Here is a 22,408-nt window from a genome sequence, read left to right as displayed (position 1 = left end):
AGGGCAGCTAAGAGGGCAGCAGCTATAATATACATATTATTTTTTTTTAATATTTTTTTTATTTATTTATATAAAAATGCCCTCCCCACAGTATTTGTTGAGGACCTATGTAGTCATAGCTGTAGGTACCCTGATTGTGAGGCCCTCTCCAAAAAGAGACCGATCTCTTGAGACGAGCCATGCTGGTATCAGAAATAGCATTACTTTCTGTCCACATGGTATGAATTTAAACACTGATAAAAGTCTCTTTGTCCCAACCTGGAAACCAGGCTATCTGCACAAGATGAAAGCAGAAGGACGGACCTAAATCTGTATTCGGGTTCCTCTCCCAGACAAACTGGCTTATGCTTAGTGCAGATACACACAGACCTGGAAACATCATGCTGACACCTGTCTGGTCTAAAGCCCAGCTCATCTGATCAAAGATAATCATGCTGAGATCAAAAAATACAGGTCTAGGACAATGACATGTGCTGCCTACACCATCTGAGTGCATGGGCTGGATGTCAGTGTCGTTTCTGTCTCATATTAGCTAGATAGTGCTTTGTGTATTCTTCCACACACTTCTTTGGGTCCCAAAGTCACCATCATCTCAGCAACGCTCGGTCCATGCTGAAAACACATAAGAAGTCATTGTACAAACGGAAACTTACACTTTTCAGCACATGTTTATGCATCATCATGGCGGAAACGATAGAGTGATTAGCTATCAGATTGCTGTTAGACCAAGGGTAGGGGTTTTATCAGCAATCTCAAAACATGCGTTTGGGTTTTTTTTCTCCTGAAGTAAAATGCTAAGAATGGTCAAACTGACCCAGAAGGATTTATGCCAGAGCCTAAGCTGGGATAAGGCTTTGAAGAATTTTTGTGAAACTTGGTTTTGAACTTTGTAAAAGCAGAGTGCACATAAAATCCCAGTTTTGCCCAAAACCTACAACCTTGCCCACACTCCCTACAGCTGGTGCAGAGGTTTTTCTACCTTCAGATTTGTGACCAGCATATTCATGCTTTGACAACTTCTGCCTTTCTGAAACTTTCAGAACAGCCTTTCCTTTCAGAATTGCTGTGTATCAGTACATTCACTCATAAAGAAACTAATGTCAATTCTTGCAAGATGTCCAAACACCAGTATCTTGCTATCAGAGAGAAGATAGCTATTAAAAAAAAAAAGAAGGTCCCAGCCTCAGAATTTTTATTTTTTACCTGCTGCCCACTGAGAGCCAAGCGAAGGAGCTTCATCATGCTGCTGTACTTAGTCTCTTTGGTTTGCTTCTGGAGGCTTCTCAGGTCTGTGTTCAACTCCTCCACAGTCAAAACAGCTGCCTGCCTTGTCATGAGCCTTTAGGAAAAAGAGGCCCTTACAATCTGGGGATGTACAAAACACAGGATTCCTACCCAGAAATGACTAACGACTTCAACGACTGCCAGCTACCTCAGGCTGGTTTTGCAAAATCTTCTGGCAACAGCAGCAGTTCAAGGTAAACTTTCCTGCCCTTCACTCCTGCTCTGTGCCAGGGCACTCCCTCTGCTCACTGCAGCATTGGTCATGTACACGGGTACCCTCCTAGACTGGCAGGCAGGACTGCTTTACCTCGATACTGCTGCTAAGACTCTGCTTTGCGAAACCATACCTTTCTACTTCAACAGCACCACAAGCAGAGTTGTTCAGAAAAGCAAGCATCTAGTTTAAATCACAAAATTATGCCAAGGACCTGGAAAACCACAGCAAAAGCAGTAATTCTGATTTCTTTTTTAATAACATGATTTTTAGAGATGCAGGAGCCATCACTGATGCTACTCAGCTGTAGGTAGCAGTACTATTATCCCTCCAGGATAGCAAGTATTCTGACATTTAAATTACCATCACTTGGATTCAGTTACCACTCAGCTGTGACAAATGACTGAGGAGAACCAGCTTTACAGAGAGCTGGAAATAATAGCTCAATTTGCAGATACTGCCACCTTAATTACTCCCAAAACTGTTTTTCAGGGCTCGTTTTAGTTCAGAGGTGAGATCTGAACTGGAAAGGTGACTGACATACCACCTCGCCTAGCTGCAAGGCATGGAGTAGCAGAGGGACATGGGGCAGCAGCGAAACTTGTTGGCAAAACCCCAGAAAAATCACTGGCATAGAAGGAAGATCCTAGACTGGGCAGACTGTCTGCCACCCCAGCAATGTTTCTGAGCAGACAGAACTGCAGACTGCTAGCTAGAGTCAAAGAAAGGGAAGCAGGGAAAGCCCCCCAGGGACGAGCTCTTCAGAAGTGACAGTGATTCTGGCTGGACATGAACTGGGTTCATTCCAGAGACCCAGAGGTCTCATTACATGATCGGAATATATGTTGACCAAAACCACCTTGCACTTCTCCAGTTCAATGCTACAGCAGACAAAAGCACAGGAGATCAGGTGGCATGGGAAAACCCTGCCAACACCACTGCTTCATTAGCGCCATGCTGGCACGCAAACTCCGCTGTGCTTGGTGCTTTACTCAATCCAGACGTGACAATTCTCGCTTGAGAGCACTGACGTGAGCTTTCCCGCTGGCAAGCTGCTTTTCAATTAAAAACACAGAATTTCTCACTAGTTATTAACTACAGCATATTCCAAAGTAAAGCAAATTAAAGAAGAACTATGAGCATGTCCAACATCAATACAACAGCCAAGAGCAATGCTCTGGGGAGGTCAGATGGGTGTGTACAGAGCTGGGAAGAGACACTTACCCTAAGACTAGTTTTCCTATTTCATCTACTTCTGCAGAAATAGTTTGTAGCTGCTCTCGGGATACCGAGGGCCTAACCCATAAGTAAGCATAATCAGATGACACCAGGTTCTTCAGGAGGCTTATGTGACCCTGGAGAAAGAAAGGAAAGCTGTCAAGGCTGAGGGTTAAGCTGGGGGGAGAGCAAACACATCCTGTCTGGACTTCGCAAACAGTTAAAGAGGGTCCAAACACACCACTGCATCATACTCCGTGCTGCTCAGGGGACATGTGAATCGCTGACATTTAAGCAGCTGAGTTTTTCACACTCATAACCACTCGGTGTGAGCAGGGACACAGAAGAAGCCCAAAGGGCTGCGGCTGTACCCGTGCTGCAAAGACGCGTGTGGGCTGACTCAGAGTTAGTCCAGGGAAGTGGCTCACCACGCTCATCTGCCACCTTTCTAGAGACAGTGGGAAGTCACATGAGTCACTGTCCCACTGCCACAGTGACGCCTTCATGCTGGAACAGTCGGGTCTCTTCCTGCCCTTATAAAGAAGGCTTTATTCTTCACAAAGAAGTCCCCAGATACTACAGTGGCGTCCCAGGGGCAGACTGGGAAACAGCTGGGCTCATCCTCCTTCCTGGCATTGGGAAGAGCCACAATATCTTCTGTCCCCTTTACAGCCAGCACTCTGCCCCTTAACCAAGACCAGGGCTCCCAATGCACAAACCCCACTAGTTTAACCACCGAGAGCTTCATCCACCTCTGCAAAGAGGTTGCTTTGACTTTGCTACGAAAGCACAGAGTAGCGGCAAAGCAGAAGCATCTTACACTGCCCAGCCAGCAAAAGCTAGAGATGAGCAGTCTCCTGGCCCGAGGGGTCCCAGGTGCTGGACCTTCCCACCACAAGCCAGCCACATCCTGGGCTACAGAAGAAGTGCAGCTTGGGGCTTTTCAACAGTCATCTAGACAAAGCCACAGCTGACCTGATCCAGCACTACTGACAGTCCTGCTCTGAGCGTGAATCAGAGAGGTCTTCCAAGAAAATCCTACAATTCCATGATTTGCTTCCATGGCAGGGACACGTCCTCCCTCTGCCGAGGGAGCTCTCTGCTGGCTTGGCAAAGTACGGATCAGCTTATGACTCTGCAAAGACCACCAAGACATTCACCATGCCCATGCCTACAGGTCAGCTAAGTGTATCATTGGATTTTGGCAGTCAGCATGCACACGATCACTTGAGCTGGCAGTGACAGCCATTTGCAGGCTGTGGAGCTTCAGAGCTCAGATCAAAGCAGTGCCCAGGACTCAACTGAGTCTTCATGCAGGAATCCCACAAAACCTCAGCTCCCCAAAACAGTGACACAATGCTATCACTGCTCATACTTTTCTCAGCAGGAGGACTCGCTCCACATACTCCTTTTCTAGAACCTCTTGATCCACTTGTTGATCCCCATAGACGTGCTCCACCAGCAACTGCAACTCTTTAATTAGCTTCTGTCGCAGCCCTTCATTCTCAATATGACGGGTAAGGTGAATCCTGTAACAAAGAAGAAAACTGCTTTTGGACTGCTTTGGGTTAGATTGGAACTAATCACCCCAACCTTACAACATTTACCAATTAAAACTGTTAGAAAAGCAATATTAAATCCCAGACAGACATTCTACAACAAAGCCTTAAGCACTAATACACCACAGTGAACAAAAGATGTGGTAGCTCTCAGCAGCACGATATTCCCGTAGTACACATGTACTTGCAGAAGTACCCTCTGGAAGTTTTGCCTCTTTTTAGACGTTATTTTGAATCTAAACATAAGACCTTGCATCCTCCTAGCTACACACCATCTGCCCAGGTTTTTACAGTGCATCCAACACCAGTGTCTACGCACAGAACGGGAGAAGAGACAGGAATGGTGTAAGCAGAAACTTATACTTCTCTGTAGCGCAGCCAAAAAGCCACTGTGCTGGAACCACGCTTGATCCAATAAACAAAATTGCCATATAAAGCCAAGTGCTAAGAATAAATTCTCACTGATGTACAGATTATTAAGTTTTAAAGTTACGACTGATATCTATACCTGTTGAATTCTGGGAGTTTTTCAAGATCCAGAAGGGCAGAATGTGTTGTAATTCTGCCTATTTCAAACTGCGAGATCAGCTCCTCCAAAGTCCTCCCCATCTGTTTCTCTGCAAAATAACCCAACAAGGGAACGATCCGCATTCATTCTCCCGCAGAGAACTAGTGTCACTGCGTTTCATTGCAAGCCTCAGGCTCAGGGCTGGGGCAGCAGCATACCCAAGGAAGAAGTGACACAGGAGAGCCACTTTTCACAGTGCTAGCAACAACCAGGGCAAAGAGGGAACTTGTAGCAGGCATGCACGGAAGGCTGCCCTCTCCCTAACAGCAGGCTCTGCTAACTATCGGTGAGCAACTGGAAACTGGGACATTCTCTTGGCTCTGTTACCTTCCTCAGCAGAACACCCCTTGCATCAGTCAGCCAAAAGGAAGTAACACTCAGCCAGGAGGCTTCACTGCCCAAGAAAGATTTCATTCCCAAGCAGAATTCTCAAAACACAAGTTAATTTGTGATCCCCACACAGCAAGAGCAACAAAAGGAGACATTGACTCAACTTCTCATGGCCTTTCAGGTTAAACAAGAAGTGCGACAGATGTCATACACGACACTGCAATTATTAACCATAGAATATTTTCCCAAGAGTTTACCGACAGTTTCTTCACCGTGAGATGAATGTTGTCCCAAGTGGGAACCCATTAAGCATCAGACTCAATTTAAATGGCTGCACAGAGGCAGAAAGACTCCCACCATTCCAGCACACCACCCAGTCTTTCACAGGAGCTCTGCAGAAGCCCTGCTGGCATTTCAGTGACAGATTGGTCGCCCCACACCCATTTCCTGATCCCTTCAAACACTGTCAAAGTTCTCAGCTATTAAAAGAAACCTAACCCATTCCCCAAAGTCAGCATCAAGAAGTGTCCTAGCAAGTACTGAGCCTGTTGCCATTACCTGCAAATCCAGAGCCACAGTTGGTTATGATGTCCAGCAGAGCCTCTGGCAAGTAGCCATCCTGAGCAAAACGCTCCAGAAAGATGTCCCCCTGCCTTTTTGACAGCTTGCCACCGTCTTTATTCAGAAGCAGCGGGAGGTGACCAAACTGAGGGGGATCCCAGCCAAAGGCTTTGTAGAGAAGGAGGTGCTTGGACGTCGAAGTAAGCCACTCAGTTCCCCGCAGAACGTGGCTGATGCCCATGTAGTGGTCATCCACCACATTTGCCAGGTGGTAAGTGGGGAAGCCGTCCCCCTTGAGAATCACCGGGTCGCCTTCCACGTCAGCCACTTCGTGCTTGTTCCAGCCATAGACCAGGTCCTGAAAGGGTTCCACCCCCTTCTCCAGTCGGAAGCGGACTACCCAGTCGAGGCCCTGTGACAGCTTCTCAGACACTTCTGTGGGTGTCAGGTGCCGACACCGGTTGTCGTATCTTTGAGAAAGGAGAACGAAGGTTTCAGCTCAATACAGGCCAACCCTATCAGCCATTCTTACATTCCCAAAACTCTAAATTGACCCCAGAATTTTAGCTGTAACCTGCCCACCACATGTCCAGTGAAACTACCTCAACTCTGGAGGTCAATCCCCTAAGCCTCTAAGGGTAACGCTGGCTTCTCTCTCTACGGGCAGTGAGATTACAATCCTATTGCCGCACACATTGTCACAAGTTTTTGCAAGCGTGCAGCACAGGGAACCACCCGGGGGACAAGGAATCCCTACCGCGGGGTCTGCTGGCTCCGCAAAGCCTCCTTCTTCAGCAGTTCCAGGCGCTGAGGGGTACAAAAGCAGCGGTACGCCGCACCTCTCTCCAAAAGCACGTCACTGGCTCTCCTGTAAAGGTCAAGTCTGCGTGACTGCTGGTAGGGTCCAAAGGAACCACCGCGGCGAGGACTCTCATCAGGGGGAATACCTGAAACATTAGTATGACGGGACTTAGAAAGCCCGTAAAAAGGCAGAGTGAAACCCACTATTGGAGCACACCGAATGAAGATGAAACAGCAAGGTTCTGGAGAGTGTCCAAGGATGGTTTCTGCACCAGGGCAGCCAGCTGACAGCATCTGTCTGACAGAGGAGTCAGATTCTCCTGGACTCAGAAGATAAACAGCAGCCAACAGCTTCAGAATTTAAGAGTACTGTGTGTGAAGCAATGAGCAGAAAAACCACCAGAACCTAGTAAATAGTTGAGCAGCTCTGGTACACTACTTAGAGCAAAATGCAGTCAGGTGTACACATACGAAGTAGCATCCACCCTTTTTATAGCAGAGAACATTCGTACCACAAAAATCCAGTTGAGACTTTAGCCAATTATTTTACCTACTCCAAAGTTATTACTCAACAGCAAAGTCCCAGTCCCTTGAAGTTTACCAACCCGTTCATGGCAGCATCTGTGGGATCTGGCTCTGACTTTATCACAATTCTGTATTCTAAAATCACCCTCACTTCTAGTTCTTAAGCTCAAAAAGAAGCAGAGGATTCAAAATGAAAACTGACACCTCCAGATCCCCTTTAGCAAATACTCTGTACGCAAACAATTTATCCATTTACAGCGAGGTCTGCGTGCTCCAACTTCTGACCTTGCCGTCAAGTTTCTCATGCACAACTTTTGTTACAACCGCACATCGGGCCACTTTCACAAATTTAGATCTTTCTGTGTGTCAGACAACACACCAAAAGAAACCAAGCCTAACCAGTTATTTCTGCTATAAAACATACTTCCAGCAGGACTTTCCTGATGCCTAGCTGTAGAAATAACGACATTTCAACTAATTCATCATCTGAAACGCTGCATAGCTTGCCATCATGCAAAATACTCTCAATTTGGGTACTGTTAATCTCTAGAAAGAAGAGAATCTTTCAGTAAGTAAAAAAATGAAAGATGTTTGTAAATACCTGCCCAATCCAGCATATCTTCTATTCCTTCTGCAGCTCCAGGGACCACTCGATTTTGATCTGTATCCTCCACTCTCAAAATAAAGGTCCCTTGGTGTTTTTTGGCAAAAATATAATTGTACAGAGCCGTCCGAAGGCCACCCAAATGCAGAAAACCTGTTATCACGTGGAAATCAGAGGAGATCATAAAAACTAAGACCCAATAAAGGGATTTTTATCCCACCATGGGGGAGTGAGCGAGCGGCTGTGTGGTGCTTAAGTTGCTGGCTGGGGTTAAACCACGACAAGCTCATGCTTAAAAATCCCTTCCTGAAACCAGGACAGAGCTAGAAGGGCAGTGCTACCTGTAATGGAAACTGGTATTAAACGCTAACGGGGGGGCAGGGAGGCGTGCTGCACAGGGACACTGACTGCCTTTGTGGGCCTTTGCTGTGGAATTAAATCATTGGCAACTGCCTTCCAAGAACGCATTCCCTGAAGTGAGCGGGCAACCACCGGCAAGCTGGCAGGCGCTAGGAAGCACCGCTGTTGACGGGACCCCGCGCCTTCCCCGCGCTGCCCGAAGGACACAACCCGCAGCCGCCCCGGGGTCTTATTTACTTCCACCACGGCCGGGCGAATCCGACCCGGGCAGCTCCCGGCAGGAGCTCCGTTCCCTCGGCACTCGGGGGCGAGCGGGTACCTCGGGGAACGCAGCGCAGGGAGCCGGCCGCGGCCGCCCCCCGCTCCCAGCACACGCTCCCCAAGTGTCTGAATTCACGTTTTCCAACCCAAAGCGCCGCCCCGGCCCGCAGCGGGGCCCCCCGGGGGGGCGAGGGGCGGGCCTGACGAGGGGCCTGGCGAGGGGCCGGGCGTTACCTGTGGGGCTGGGCCCGAACCGCACCCGCGGCCCCGACCCTGGGCCTGGGCCCGGGCCCCGCTCTGGCCCCGCTGCGCCCCGCAGCGCCCGCAGCGCTCGCGCCATCCCGCCGCACCGCCCACGTGGCCGCGGGCGCTGCTTCCGCCTGGACGCGCCCAGCCAATCCCCTGGCCCGCAGCGGCCGGGGGGCGGGGCGCCCCGCAAAGGCGCCGTCACGCTCCTCCCACTGCCGTGCGGAGCCGGCAGAGCGGGCCCCACCGGGCAGGGCCTCTGCGCCCGGAGGAGCTGGCAGGAGGCCGGGACGCCCCTGACCGCGTCCCCGGGCGGCGCGGCCGGGGGCCCGGGGGCGAGGCCTGCGGGGCCCGCACCGCCCACCGGGCTGGGAGGGGCGGGCGGGGGCGGGCTACGGCAGCCGGCGCGGCCCAGTAGTCAGCGGCGGGCGTTTCCCGGCGTGCCCCGCGGCAGATTGTACACAATCATCATGGCCGCCGCCGCCTCTGCCGCCGCCGATGGTAGGAGCCCGCGGTCCCGGCGGCGCGGCGCGGCGGCGGGCGGTGGCACGCGGCGGCGGGCGGTGGCACGCGGCGGCGCGGCGCGGGGTGGGGTGAGGCGGGGCGGAGCGGAGCGGGGAGGCGGGGAGGCGCCGGCGCGGGGAGCCGGGCCCGGGCAGTCTGCGGGCGGCGAGGGCGGCGCGGCGCCGGGCGGGCCGGCAGCGCTCCGGGCTGGAGCGCGGGCGGGCCGGGCCGGGCCGGGCCGGGCGGGCCGGAGCAGCTTCCCTCTGGCCGGGCTCTTCCTGTCCGCTCGCCTCCAGGTGCCGAGGAGCCGGGCATGGAGGCGGAGGCGCCGGAGTTGCCGCTGGGCTGCGGCGGAGAGGGCGGCTCGCCGGCGGCGGGGAGGTCTCCTGAGGGCGAGGAGCGCCGGGATCCCCCGCCGGCGTCTGTCAGCAACGGCGGCGACGCGGAGAGCGGGAAGGAGCTGGTGGAGCTAAAGGTTATCTGGAACAAGAACAAGTACGACGTGAAGTTTTGCCTGGATAGCACGGGGGCCGAGCTGAAGCAGAAGATCCACTCGCTCACAGGTCTGTCGGGGCTGCCGCTGCCTCTGCCGCCTCAGCCCGCACCTCCTCTCGCCGCTGTCGGGCCGTCTCATAATCCTTATTCTTGCCTCTTAGGCCTTCCACCTGCTATGCAGAAAGTTATGTTCAAGGGACTTCTGCCAGAGGAGAAAACGTTGCGGGAAATCAAAGTAACAAACGGAGCGAAAATAATGGTTGTTGGCTCTACTATCAATGATGTTTTAGCAGTAAATACACCCAAAGAAGCTGCTCAACAGGAGGTCAAAGCTGAAGAAAACAAAAAGGAGCCGCTTTGCAGGCAAAAGGTTATTGATGTCTCAATAATTCCTGGCATGAGGGAGCTGTAGGATTTACATGGTTCTCTTCTAATACTCTGCAGTCACCTTCGGGTCTTGTTCCTCCTCAAAGCAGGCTGGGGTCTCTTTTCTCACAGCTAAGTGGTAGAAGGAGGGCTCTGTGCAGAGGAGTTCTAGCAGCAAAAAAAACATTTAGCCTAGTGGAGGTTGGGGCTTTGCAAGACACCGCTTGTGCTGGTGCTAGATACAGCCTAGTGTTTTAGACAAGAAATGGTAAATAGTAGAAGTATTTCATGGTTGTTAGCTCAAACGCAGTCTAAATTAATTGTATCTAAAAAACAATTTTTGTTGGCCTAAAGGAATTTGATCTCCAAAAACTGCCTTTAAAATGAACACCAAGAGAGCAGTTCCTTCAGCTGTCCCAGCACTGAAGGGAACATGGATGTCAAATACTCCTCTCTCATCTTGAAGTGCTGCCTCCAAATAGGGAGTGAAGTAGAGTGCAGTGAGGCTTGGTTTGGTGGCGGTGCTGCAGTGTTTTGGGGCTGATAAAGGATTTTCAGCTGAAGGTATTACCGGCCCCATACCTTCCTCAAAATAAATTTGATTAGAAATTAAATAGTGCATCATTGAACTGCAACCTTTATGAAACATGCTTTTGTTTTTCTATAATTTATCATAGTTCACGTGCACTGTAAGTTCCATCATTGTTTAAAGGTACTCAGCAACTTACAAGCTGTGAGCATGGTTTTCTTAGTTACTGCTAAGTTACTACTTAGTTACTACTGCCCTAGTAGTATCTGTTCTGGTTTGTTGCTGTGTTGCGGTATGTTGCACTGTCAAATGTGGAGGGTTTTCTGCCATTCACTGGATATAACACTTGACTGTTAAAACTGTCTTGCCAAATGCCAACTATGTGATCCAGCATGTACGATATTGAAGTGGGACTCGGGGTTCTTTAAATTTTTATAAAGGTATATTTCTGTATATTCTAGAAGGGATGTTACCCTTTGCATTATATTGGAGTTTTATTAATTTATGTAATTTCTTTAGACTGTCACAGAAAGTGCTCGGTTAACTTTGAAAATTAACCATTTCCTGTGTGATAAATGACTGTGAATAGTCCTTAACTGTCTCTTAGTGCTATCAGGATATGGTCAAGGGTGCAGCTGGAAGTAAATTGAAAAGCTCTGTTGCGTTTCTGTAAATTCTAATTTCTGGTTTTATATTGTAGCAACACAGAAAAGTATTGGATAAAGGAAAACCTGATGATGTGATGCCTTCTGTTAAAGGTGTTCAGGTAAGTAAATAAGTACTTCAGAAATTGTCCTGATCAGAAGAGAGAGACCTTTTTTGTGTTTTGAGACCTTTCTTTGCTGGTTCAATTATTCCTTGTTATCGTAGTAGAAAAGTGGAAAGATGGATCGTCGTTATGCTTAAAAAGTTAAGAGATATAGCTTTTCCTCTTAAAGTCCTTCACCTTACTATGTTGCTTCTTTGTAGGAGCGCCTGCCGACAGTGCCGTTATCTGGCATGTACAACAAGTCAGGGGGGAAAGTAAGATTGACGTTTAAACTTGAGCAAGACCAGCTATGGATTGGTACAAAAGGTGAGCAACTCTAAAACTCTGAGATGAATAATTGGTAACTGGGCTGTAAGTGAATTGTGTGACTATCGTGGTTTAACCCCATCCAACAACTAAGCACCACGCAGCTGCTCGCTCACTCCTCCCCCGGCGGGATGGGGGAGAGAATTGGAAGAGTAAGAGTGAGAAAACTCGTGGATTGAGATAAAAGACAGTTTAGTAGGTATAGCAAAAGCCGCGCACGCAAGCAAAGCAAAACAAGGAATTCATTCACTCCTTCCAAACGTTCCTCCCTTCCTTCTTCTTCCCCCAGCTTTATATGCTGAGCATCACGTCATACGGTATGCGATATCCCTTTGATCAGTTGGGGTCAGCTGTCCCAGCCGTGTTGCTTCCCAACTTCTTGTGCACCCCCAGCCTGCTTGCTGGTGGGGTGGTGTGAGAAGCAGAAAAGACCTTGACTCTGTGTAAGCACCACTCAGCAGAAACTAAAACATCAGTGTGTTATCAATATTATTCTCGTACAAAATCCAAAACACAGCACTATACCAGCTACTAGGAAGAAAATTTACTCTTATCCCAGCCAAAACCAGGACAGTGACCTAGAAACAGCTTCTGGTGTGACAAAATTGTGTTTAGGGAATAATGTTGGTATTGCAATACTTCAAAACTAAATTTTGCTTCCTCTTGTCGAATGACATTCTCCCAGATCATTGAATATTACTTAGTATTTTACTTCTGTTCTTGAAAAACTTGAGTTCAGTTGTGCCAGTAGACTAATGTTCCAATCTGCTATTCATAGCTCCAAATGTAAATTTTAATATTTGGCATTTCTAGCATATCTCAAAAGCACTTCATAAACTTTGGTTTGATGCCAACATCACGTAGAGGCTCACTGACTTGGCTAAGACTCGAAAGGGAATCTTAGGACCAGCATTAAAACTAGGAGTGCTGGCATCTCTGTCATTATCTGCCCTTCCAACCAAAATTAGTTGGGTGTCTTGTTTCAGTGATGTATAACTGCAGAAACTATGGCATGTGTTGCTGTGCAGAGGAGTCAGTTTACCGTCTTGAGTGGTGCCAGGAGGAGCTGAAAGTGCTGTGGTGATAACGTGCATTGCTGAGGACGTCTTAGATAACCCCCTGCCTCCAAAGGAAGCTGTGCTCCTTTAGTTTGACCAGGATGGGGAAATATTATCATGATGAGCAGGAGGAATAGAAGTGCTTGCTCACTGTCCCAGTAAAGTTACCTTATTGGATGGTAATATTAGCTTTGGATGGCACTTCCAGCTGCTACATTATTTCCAAAGTAAGCAGAAATCTTGGAAGATTTTGACCTTTCCTTTGTAGGACAGACTTGACTGTGAAGATCTTTCTGGCTTTAAAACCTCTATTGGTACCAGCCACAGTGATTTCTCTCCTGGGCTAAGTGATGGAGTGAGACATTGGGGTTGTTTTTTTTCTCTATAGGTTGGGCAGCCAGATCTTTCTGTTACTGATAATGTGTTCTAAATACATACATAGTATTTAGGTAATTAATCCTCTTCCTTCACCTTCTAGACGAGTTTCAAGTTTAGTATTTCTGAAGTGTTCTAGATTAGTGTTTCTTAAGCTATGAAATGTGATTCTTCTTGTAGTCATCTGTCTTTCATATAACCTGTTTCCCTACTTCCCAAAATTAGCAGCAGCTTGCTTCCTCTAGGGAATGGTTGTAATTGCTGGCTGTTGTTGGGAAAAACGCCTTCCTATTTTGACAAATTCACGGCAGATGCCAGCATGTAAGGGCTAGAATAAAACCAACTGGGTGTTAACACAGTTTTTCACTTGCTAGTCCTGGAAAGCTGAAACTGATTCTTCCCCCACACAGCCTCCCTGTGCTTCACAGATCACTTTGTACATTCTGGTAGTCTAAGGTTTGGTATAAGTAGCTGTTTCTCAGTTGCTCTGTGTCATTTTCGTAGAGGCACTGATAATATGGGTTTGTCTGTTGCTGAGATACTGTGAAGAGTAATTAATTTGCAGCATGCTAAACAAGCGCAAAATAAGATTTTACTCAATTAATGAATGTCGTGAGTCTGAGTGGGGTAGTTCGGAGTCAGCTTAGTTGCAGCATCAAGGTAGAGAATATTTGTCTTTACATCACTAAGTTGATCTCCCTCTGTGCCTTTTTTAGGTAGGTGCTTTTTTTTTTTTTGATCACACAAATTAGTTAGATATATCTAGGGAACTTGTAGTTCAGTTTCTGTTTTGTAGAGTGTTTATGGTTTTCTCTATCTTATATCCAAGAAGATAATTTTAGGCTGACACCAAAAGCTGGAACTGAAAGGAAGGATCTAGGAGTTAAGTCTTCAGAAAGAAGTGAGGACAGGACTGAGACAGCAGAAGTCTGCCATGAACCATGTACTTTGTCATTCTTATTGGTTACCTCTGGCTGGCTGACATTACTCTCTTGTGTAATTGTAGTCATCTTTTTTTTTTTTTTTTCAGTTTCTCTTTTTGTTTCTTTCCCTGTTTACTCATTAATATTTCCTTCCCTGTGCTTTTATAGTAACAGTTGAACACTGCCTCAGGGTAAAACCAGGACTAGGCTTTCAAAGAGTTAGCCTATCTTCATTTAGCTTTCAGCCTTCTCATTTCTGTAGAGCTTAGTATAATCCTTGGTAGTCAGTCCTGAATATTCTTACACCCGGACCAGCTTTCACTGTGGTGAGTAATCCTGCTGGTCCGAGTGGAGTTCCTTATGGGAAACATTAAATGAAGCCAGGGTTTTCCCATGACTCAGTTTAGGCCCGAATCAGGTACACTGAAGTACTTTGTGTGAGACATAAAATGCGAGGAGCTGTGTGATCCAGTTTTGGATTCCTTTAAATTATTAGCATGCCAGCTGTGGGGCATGTAGTAATGTGGAAGACGGGCTTCTCAGCAGCAGGTATCCAGAGTTCACCCAAAGAGGAGACTGCTGACATGAGGAGCTTTTGGAAGTAATGGAGGCGGTATTTGAAATCAATATGAAAGACTACTTTCTCGTATATCAGAAATAATACTTTGATCAATTTTAATGTAGAGAGAACGGAAAAGTTACCCATGGGGTCCATTAAAAATGTGGTGAGTGAACCTATTGAAGGACACGAGGATTATCACATGATGGTGAGTAATGTCTCTACTTTAATAATATCCAGTCTAATTACTTCATGCAAATACACAGAAGTAAGGCTTTTAAAATGGAGCAAGTTGGAGATGGATACTAGTACCAGGCTCATGTGTTGTGGAAGATGGGAACGTGGACACGGTCTGCTGTCACAGTGTAAATATTTTGGGTGGCATATTGAGTATCTGCTACTTTGTGGAAATCTGGGCTGATTTCACACAAACATTAAGTGCTTAAGTGTTATTTCATATCTTCTGTCTTGTGACAGTGTTAAAACGCTAAAAATACTCACAATATAGTTCATGATTTCTTAATGTTAGTGATATTTTCCTATATCTAGTTTAATTTTTTCTGTTGTATTTATATAAACAACAGGCCTTGCTGAACATTAAAAAAAAAAGTGATTTGATGCTGTAATATTTTTTCCCATATGTAATTTTCTGAAAAACTGGTATTGGGTCTAGAAAAGTAACACATTTAAGAAGAGAGCTATGCTAATTCTACTGAGTTTTTGGCTGTTTCTTTTAATCTATGGGGTCTTGCTTTTCAAAGTCCAGTCACTAACTTTTTAATGTTGAAGTTAGTTCCTTACATAAGTCTGTGTCTTTCCTTAGGGGAAGAAAGGGGAAATGTTATACCTTAAAAGTATTGTCTGCAGGAGGGTGCTGATCTAGTCTTTGTCCAAAGACTTGATTTTTGATCACCTATGTAAGAAAATATCCTCTTCAGAATATGCTACAATAAACTCTTATCCTAGAGCAAGGATAGAGGTTATTGGCATACCATGGTGCTCCTCTCTTATTTATACTGACATAAGTTGAGACTAGGACATTATGTCTAAATATAAAATTCTATGAAATGTTATGACCATGAAAACACGGTCATTGTCTGTCTTAGTTCCTGTTTGGCTTCTCAGCTCTGTGCATTCTGGTCATTTCTTTAAAGACTTTGAGTTATGCTTCAGATTCTGTCTTCCAGAATAATTTCCTCATGTTGTTGAAACTGGCCAAGAGTTTTCGATGCTGCTATGACATCGTAAAAGGAAAGAGCTCATCATTTTAATTGGTACTTCGCAGTTCTTGTTTCTCTGAGGAGTTGGTTTTTTTAATTGCTTACCAAATATATGTAGCGTGCACCAAGTGTTTGAAGGAGGCAGTAGGTGTAACAGACTTGTTTGATTTTTGTAGTGGATAAGCTGTATCTCTCCACTGGTATAAGCTGTTCTGTTTCCCATTTGTAAATGTTGTCATTTTTAACTTTGCAGGCATTTCAGCTGGGCCCAACAGAAGCATCTTACTACTGGGTCTATTGGGTACCAACTCAATATGTTGATGCAATCAAAGACACGGTGCTGGGAAAGTGGCAGTATTTTTGAAAGCACGCTCACCTCTGGCACAGGAAAATGACACAAAGCTAAGGACACTGCTGGGAGAGGCCTCCAACATCCCTGGATGTGATAGTCCTGGAACTTATTAATAAAATATGATAAACGAGGCATTGATGGAAGCCAGAGGTGATGTTCTTTCACCATTAGTTTACTTTAACTTAAAAAATTCACCATCCCTTTTCTGCAGTCAGCTTCAACCATATTTAAAGCAAATACAATGGAAATCAATAAATCTTAATTCACAAAATATTGTGTGTAATACACTTAAATCTGCTGAGAGTTGATCTTCCAATTTAGTTTTAAAAAGAAAATATTACAATGTATTATTGAGGATTTTTTACATGGTTTGAACAAAAATATTTTCATAATCTTTCAGTTACAAGCGTTAGACTTAATTTAGTTACTTGGTTGTGACTGAGAATTTCAGAAACAGTTTTCTAAAAATAAACTTTAAACAGTATGCAAAATTGATGTTTAGTAAGCCATATTCTGCTGGCCCTCTTATTTCAGGTTTAACTCTTTGGTAGCAAAACTAATTCTTTTTTTTAACCCAAAGATGCCCTGCTTTTTTTTTTTCTTTTGTTTTTTTTCAATACTAGAAGCTCTGGGTTGGTTCTCTGTGTGGCATGTCTGGAGCAGATGAATACCACTGTGGATGTTTTGTAATCACAATGACCCAGTGCTGCTTGCTGTCCCCTTTCATGTCACAGTTCGTTGTTCCCCTCCCACCTGCATACCTCTCTGCTCCTGTTCTGCCTCCTGCCCCAGGGGTGTTACATTTTTCAGAGCATTTTCTTGACCATGCATGTCGCAGTCCAGAATCATTTTGCAGCTGTTGCGATGACACTTCCCTGTTTGACTGAAAAAAAACAAACCTCTGGAGTGTGCTGCATAATGCTGTCTGGCGTGAGTGGGGCGAAGCGGTGACACAGATCTCGCAAAGGGAGTGAACCAAAGAGACCTTCCTCCCTTGTTTGGGGGTGGGGGGAGCAGGGAAGGGAGAAGCTCAGATGCCGGTTTGGATCCTAAATAACTGCAGTAGCCTTTTGTGACCTGGATTTGAAAATTTATAGTGATCTTATTCAGTGAATCTTACCAAATTTAGAATATCTATCCAGCAACTGATCTTTTGAAATTTCAGTCACCTTTCAGCTTTTCTCTTGCTCAAGTTTACAGGAAGTTCTTGCATCTCGTCCTGTCTGAAATAATGCTCCTCGCCTTTGGTTTGTGACGTTCTGCGTGTCATCTCAGCAATTCACGTGCCATTTATCTCAGGTTTTCTGAATGGACCTTTCAGTCCTGAAAAGGTGCACACTCTTAACAGATTGTGTTGTGCAGTCAGACTGAATCAGTCTTGCTCCATGTTAAACCTGCATCTAACAGATCGCTGTTCTTTTTTTAACACTGTAGGCTTGGTATTGCTCAATGCAAGTAGCTCAACAGTTTGTGAAACTCCTGGAGAAACAGCCTTGTAGGAATAGCTGATCTTAATATATTCCGTGTCCATTTTTCACTCCCTTTGAAACAGCCCAGTTGAAACTCAGCAGGTGCAAATTCCCAAATGAGTATTTATTTTATTTTTATTTTATTTTATTTGAGAGACTGGGAAAAGCATTCACTTTATGGTATGTGTTAAGATTACGTATTTACCTGTAGACTCTTGATAGCAACATAAGCAGCTTTTGTTTTGTATTTTCAGTTAGAACATTCATGCAATACGAACTTTAAAGGTGTTTCATATCCTACATATAAACTAGTGATGTGCTTGTTACTCTTGTAGCTTGAGGTATTTCCTTTCTGTGTACAAGCCACCAGCAGCGTGTCTTGACGTAAATGCATTGAGACAGGAGCTCTTCTGTGGCAGTGCTGTGTCAGCTCCCTAGAACAGCCCCCTTCCCACGCTCGGAGCAAGCGAGTGCAGGTAGTGGAGTTGGTGTGAGTTAATTGGAGATAAAATTACAACTTAAATGCAGCTGTCTCACTTCTTATTTTCTAATTGCCAATCTCGGAGGCTTAAATTTAAAATTCAGTAGCTGGTCGAAAGCATATGTGCTACAGTATAAAGAAAATTGGTGACATGGGCTTTTTCTGTCACTTGGGGTCACCTTTGCACTCACTGTCTTGTTGGTTCTGTGAGCATCAGCTCCCGCTTGCTACTTGACTTGCTTAGACCTGTCTGTACATCCGTTCATATTCCATTTTCCTTTCCTATTCTTTCGTTTGCTTGCTCCTTGAGAGGACATGTCTCTTAGTTCCAGCTCCTCCCCAGAGTTCCTGTGGCTTCCGTGCTCGATGCAGTGACCCGGGTGAGTACGCTCTGCTGCTAGCGCTGAGGGAGGGCAGATACCTGATCTACCGCTGCCGAGGCAAGAAGGGCACCTTGGGCGTGGGCTACAGGGCGGTGTTTAACGTTCCTGTCTGCTCCTTTCCCAAGGGCATGGTTACTCTGCATCCTGTGCCAGGTACAATCGATCATCTCAAAAGAGACTGAATATAAAAACCGTTGGTTACAAAGCAGTTTCAAACATGGAGAAGAAAATATTATAAACTGAGAAAATGTGGTCCTATTTAGGTGCTTCTTTTCAAGTTGATTTGAAAAATGAAATTGTTTCACTTTTTTGTTATATGTGCAAAGTTTTAATTAAAATACAGGAAAGTGATACTTACATAGATTGTTTTAATTGGTGTTTGTTGGCTTAATATAGTAGGTTTCTTGGGAATTCTTTGAAATGACTATTCCGACTGAACTTGCAGCATCGCTTTTAAGATCTTCTCTCTTTCGGAATGATGTGGAGCTTTGTATCTTCTGGTATACACCGATTTTTCCAAGGCAATTATTGACATTAACTAATGATCATTAACAGCTAAGAAAACACCATCTCTTTAGTTGGATAATGTCACAGCTTGCCTAACTGGGGAGCAGTTTGCCAGCCTCTCTTGACTTTGAATTTTACCCTCTGATATCTGTGATCATCTCCAGGGCAGAATCAGCGTAACAAATGGTCCCGTGGAGGAATTTGGCCATTAGTCCTCAGTGAGACACAAGCGTTGTGAGTAAAGTGCAAATATAGTCAATACTTTGAGTTGGCTGTTAAAGATTGTTTTGAGATCCAACGTGTAATCTTCCGTAGGAAGTTTATGGTAATATCTGGTGATTCTTGTGCAAAAGTTTTATTTCAGTTAAATTACAATTCAATTACCTCCTTTCAACGGAGGTTGATTGCCTGTTGTATATACGTGTAATTCCCCGTGAACGTTTTGGGGTATGAAGTTGTATTGAGTGCTTTGCTGAGTTTACTAATCGGGGATTAAAGCATCTGTAATGCCAATGTGGGTTTCCACAGAACAAAGCCGGTGTTTCCCACGCGGCGCTGGCGGCCGCTCCCAACGCCTGGGCGGCATCCCCCTCCTCGCTGCCCTTGCCACCGTGCCGCCAGGGAGGAGGCCTGCTGCAGTCCCCGAGCTCTCCATCAGCTGTTCGATGGCATTGAGTGTTGCAGCTCACCTGAATGCTGTCCCTTTCCTTTCTCCATGCCCAGCGCTGCGGGGTGGTTCTTCCTCTCCTTGGCCCGAGTTGAGTATTCCTTCCTTCTCTGTACATCCCAAGCGTAAACAGATCCTGGATTAGTATTGCATTAGGAATGCAAAAGTATATCACTAAACCTTGTTGGGGTTTGAATGGAGACTGTATCTTGCATGAAAATCTTGTATTACTCACAAGTTTTTCATATCAGGTTTAAAATTAAAGTAAATCATTAATTTCTATTAGCGACACTGAGAAATGTGTAACTAAACTAAGGATGCTATGATGATGGAAGAGACAAAGTGATCCGAATTCAAAGAATTAGATAAGAAACTGTTAACATGCAATATGTTGTAACATATGCGCACAACCTGCTAGCTTTTATACTTGACGCAGTTCGTATCCATTGCTTCATACTTTAAGGGCCAAAGAGAAACAATTCACTTGCAGCGACGCTGTCAAGGTGCCATATTGTGGTGGTGGTCTGTTCTGTGCTCTCCCCTTCCCGACTGCAGCGTTCCCTTGCAACCGCTGGTGGTGCAGCCGTGCGGGCACAGGCGCAGCGCATGCTCCCTGCTCCAGTTGCTCGCTGTGCTAACTCAGGGGAGCGAGGTTTGTTTCCAAACTTTCCTTCTTTTGTTTATTTTTTCTTCCTCTGTAACTTAATTTTTCCAATGGAAAGGTTTTCAGTTTGTTTTGTACTCCAGCCTTTCGCCACCTGTTAGGATTAGGTTGTTAGCATCTTTTTTTTGTTGTTGTTGTTGTTAATTAATGTCCTCGTCACTGGGGGGAGGGAGGAGAGGGACCAGGAGAGCTGTAGCAAATCTTGTGTGAAACGTATGGCCGTTTTACCTTATAGCCAAGGATTCGCTTTCTGTGGCTCATGGAAGTTCACTATGTCTTATCCATATTCTAAGCAATTCATTCTTTGGTTTTATATTAAAAAAAAAAAAAAGTCTTAGATATTTGTGTCCACTGCAGATTTATTTTAAATGGATATGTAAGTACCATGTATTATGGTATTTTTAAATAATCTATTGCCTATTTCAGGGGAGGGGGAGATAACAAATATTTAGTCTTAGATTTGCACTGCTGGATTTTTAAAGTGTAACCTTGACTGGTTATCCTATTGTTTTATTCTGTAAGATTAGTCTTATGAATTAAAGTTTGATAATTAAGTATTTCTGCGTTTGAGTGTTTCAACATTCTGTACATACTAAGCTACTTGTGACCGCATGAACAACCGTTAGCAAACGGTTTGTAGTTAAGTTTCTTTGTAGAAAGATGGATGCAGGCAGGAATCCACGGGAACCCATGCTCGTTGTCACGTCTGACACCATCGATGCCTTTCTCCCAGAGCGGGGAATTGGGTGTACTGCTGCCGTATATCACTTTGTACGAAAAGCCTGTGAATTACAGGACAATTCTCTAGGGTTTAATCTTCTTTTAAACTGTAGATGTCCTTGTCGTGCTGAGCATGCTCACTGTAAGTTATACGTGTAGGCAGCTCATTGCGATTTCAGAAGTCATACTTCTGTGTAACAGCCCGCAAAAGCAGGTGCTCGGGAGAAGCCCGCCGTGCCGGGGCTTACAGCAGGCTCGCCTTCTTGGCGCTTAACAGATGCTGCTCCTGTTTGCTACTGGCTTTAGAAACATTTGGGAAAAAAAAAAAGTATGAAGTAGGTCTATAGCGTTATCACTGAAATAATAAATACCTGATACAGAGTCCACCTGACGTGTACAAACTGGCAAGTTCTCGTTCAGTTTGGTATCTCGGTGTGCCCCCACTGCAGGGGCCAACATCATCGTTCGTGGGGGGCGCGGGAGTTGAATCCCGCTGAAAATCCCTTTCACCTCCAGCTTCTCTTTTTGGAAAGAGCTCTTTTATAAGCACCCGTGCCCCGCTCCTTCTTGAAGCGAATGTAAAGATTATTCCACGCGGGTCGGTGCGTAAGGCGGCCTGGAAGAGCCCTCCGCCTCCCCGCACGGCCGGGCGGGGCTGGCGGGGCCGGGGCCCGGGTGCGGGGTAGGGGCGGGGGATGCCCCCAGCACGGCGCCAGCGCCGCTGGGATGGGGATGGTCCCCGCGGGAGCGGGGGGATGCTAAATCCGGAGGGTAGGGGGGCCCCGTGCTCCCGCAAAGGGATCGGGAAACCGGCGGGGAGCACCGGGCTGCCGCTCCCGCTGCCCCCGGCGCTGATGGCCGCCGCTCTGCGGGGCGCGGCCGGGGCCGGGGCCGGGGCCGGGCCGGGGGGGGCAGGAAGCCGCATCCTGGATCCGCCCCGGCCCCGCTGACTCACGGCGCGGCGATAAGCGCGGCCCGGCCCGGCCCTGCGCGCCGCGGCCCCGGCATGTCCGGGACATGGGCGGCCCCGCCGCGCCGCTGCGCCCGGGGCTGCTCCGGGGGCTGCTGCTGCTGCTGCCGCGGCTGCTGCTCCCGCCGCTCCCGGCACAGGTACGGCGGGGAGCGGGGGCGTGGGAGCGTGACAGCGTTCGCGGGTGGGAGCGCGGGTGCCAGCGCTTTGCGGGCGGGTGAGCGCGGGTGCCTGCGTGGCTCCAGCGCGGGTACCCGTGCGTGACCGTGCCCTGCGTGGGAGCGGGCGCGAGTCCCGCGGGTGGGAGCGCGCGGGGGTGCCGGCGGGCACCGCGCTCACGGACGCGTCCCCGGGGCGTGACGGGGTGGGCACGAGCATCCCGTGCCCGGGAGCGTGCGAGCGCGCGGGCGCTGCGCTCCTCTCCACGCGTGTGCGTGAGCGCCCCGGCCCACGGGTGCGCGGGCGTGAGTGGGAGCGCAGGCAGGCACAGCCCCTGCGTGTGCCTGAGACCGTGGGTGTGGGTGCGCGGCCGCGCAGGCAGGAGCGTCCTGCTTACGACA

At 47.1% G+C, this 22,408-nt stretch overlaps 2 protein-coding genes across 4 annotated transcripts; one reads left to right on the top strand and one right to left on the bottom strand.

The window, feature by feature from the left end:
• Nucleotides 1-528: 528 nt before the first annotated feature.
• EARS2 (glutamyl-tRNA synthetase 2, mitochondrial) lies at nucleotides 529-8,625 on the bottom strand (the record flags this gene model as incomplete). Its single annotated transcript, XM_082312157.1, has 9 exons — nucleotides 529-612; nucleotides 1,204-1,339; nucleotides 2,723-2,853; nucleotides 4,092-4,245; nucleotides 4,784-4,892; nucleotides 5,732-6,204; nucleotides 6,492-6,681; nucleotides 7,662-7,817; nucleotides 8,520-8,625. 9 exons carry the CDS (start codon nucleotides 8,623-8,625, stop codon nucleotides 529-531), a joined length of 1,539 nt encoding a protein of 512 aa, XP_082168283.1.
• Nucleotides 8,626-8,912: 287 nt separating this feature from the next.
• Nucleotides 8,913-20,624, top strand: UBFD1 (ubiquitin family domain containing 1). 3 transcript variants are annotated; one of them, XR_014228260.1, is made up of 8 exons: nucleotides 8,913-9,032; nucleotides 9,332-9,598; nucleotides 9,692-9,900; nucleotides 11,126-11,191; nucleotides 11,395-11,500; nucleotides 14,541-14,623; nucleotides 15,889-16,137; nucleotides 16,611-20,624. XR_014228260.1 is itself a non-coding variant. In XM_082312798.1 (8 exons), exons 1-7 carry the CDS (start codon nucleotides 9,002-9,004, stop codon nucleotides 15,684-15,686), a joined length of 846 nt encoding a protein of 281 aa, XP_082168924.1. In that variant the 5' UTR covers nucleotides 8,913-9,001; the 3' UTR covers nucleotides 15,687-15,689; nucleotides 15,889-20,624. The 3 variants fall into 3 exon arrangements, 2 of the variants coding, with proteins under 2 accessions (XP_082168924.1, XP_082168923.1); XM_082312798.1 differs by adding an exon at nucleotides 15,603-15,689 and having other exon boundaries at nucleotides 15,889-20,624; XM_082312797.1 differs by having other exon boundaries at nucleotides 15,889-20,624.
• The last annotated feature ends 1,784 nt before the right edge of the window (nucleotides 20,625-22,408 follow it).

This window comes from Platalea leucorodia (assembly GCF_965183815.1).
Source record: "Platalea leucorodia genome assembly, chromosome: 5".
Lineage (NCBI taxonomy): Eukaryota > Metazoa > Chordata > Aves > Pelecaniformes > Threskiornithidae > Platalea > Platalea leucorodia.
Note: the sequence above shows the minus strand (reverse complement) of the source record. Positions and strands in the feature narration are given on the sequence as shown.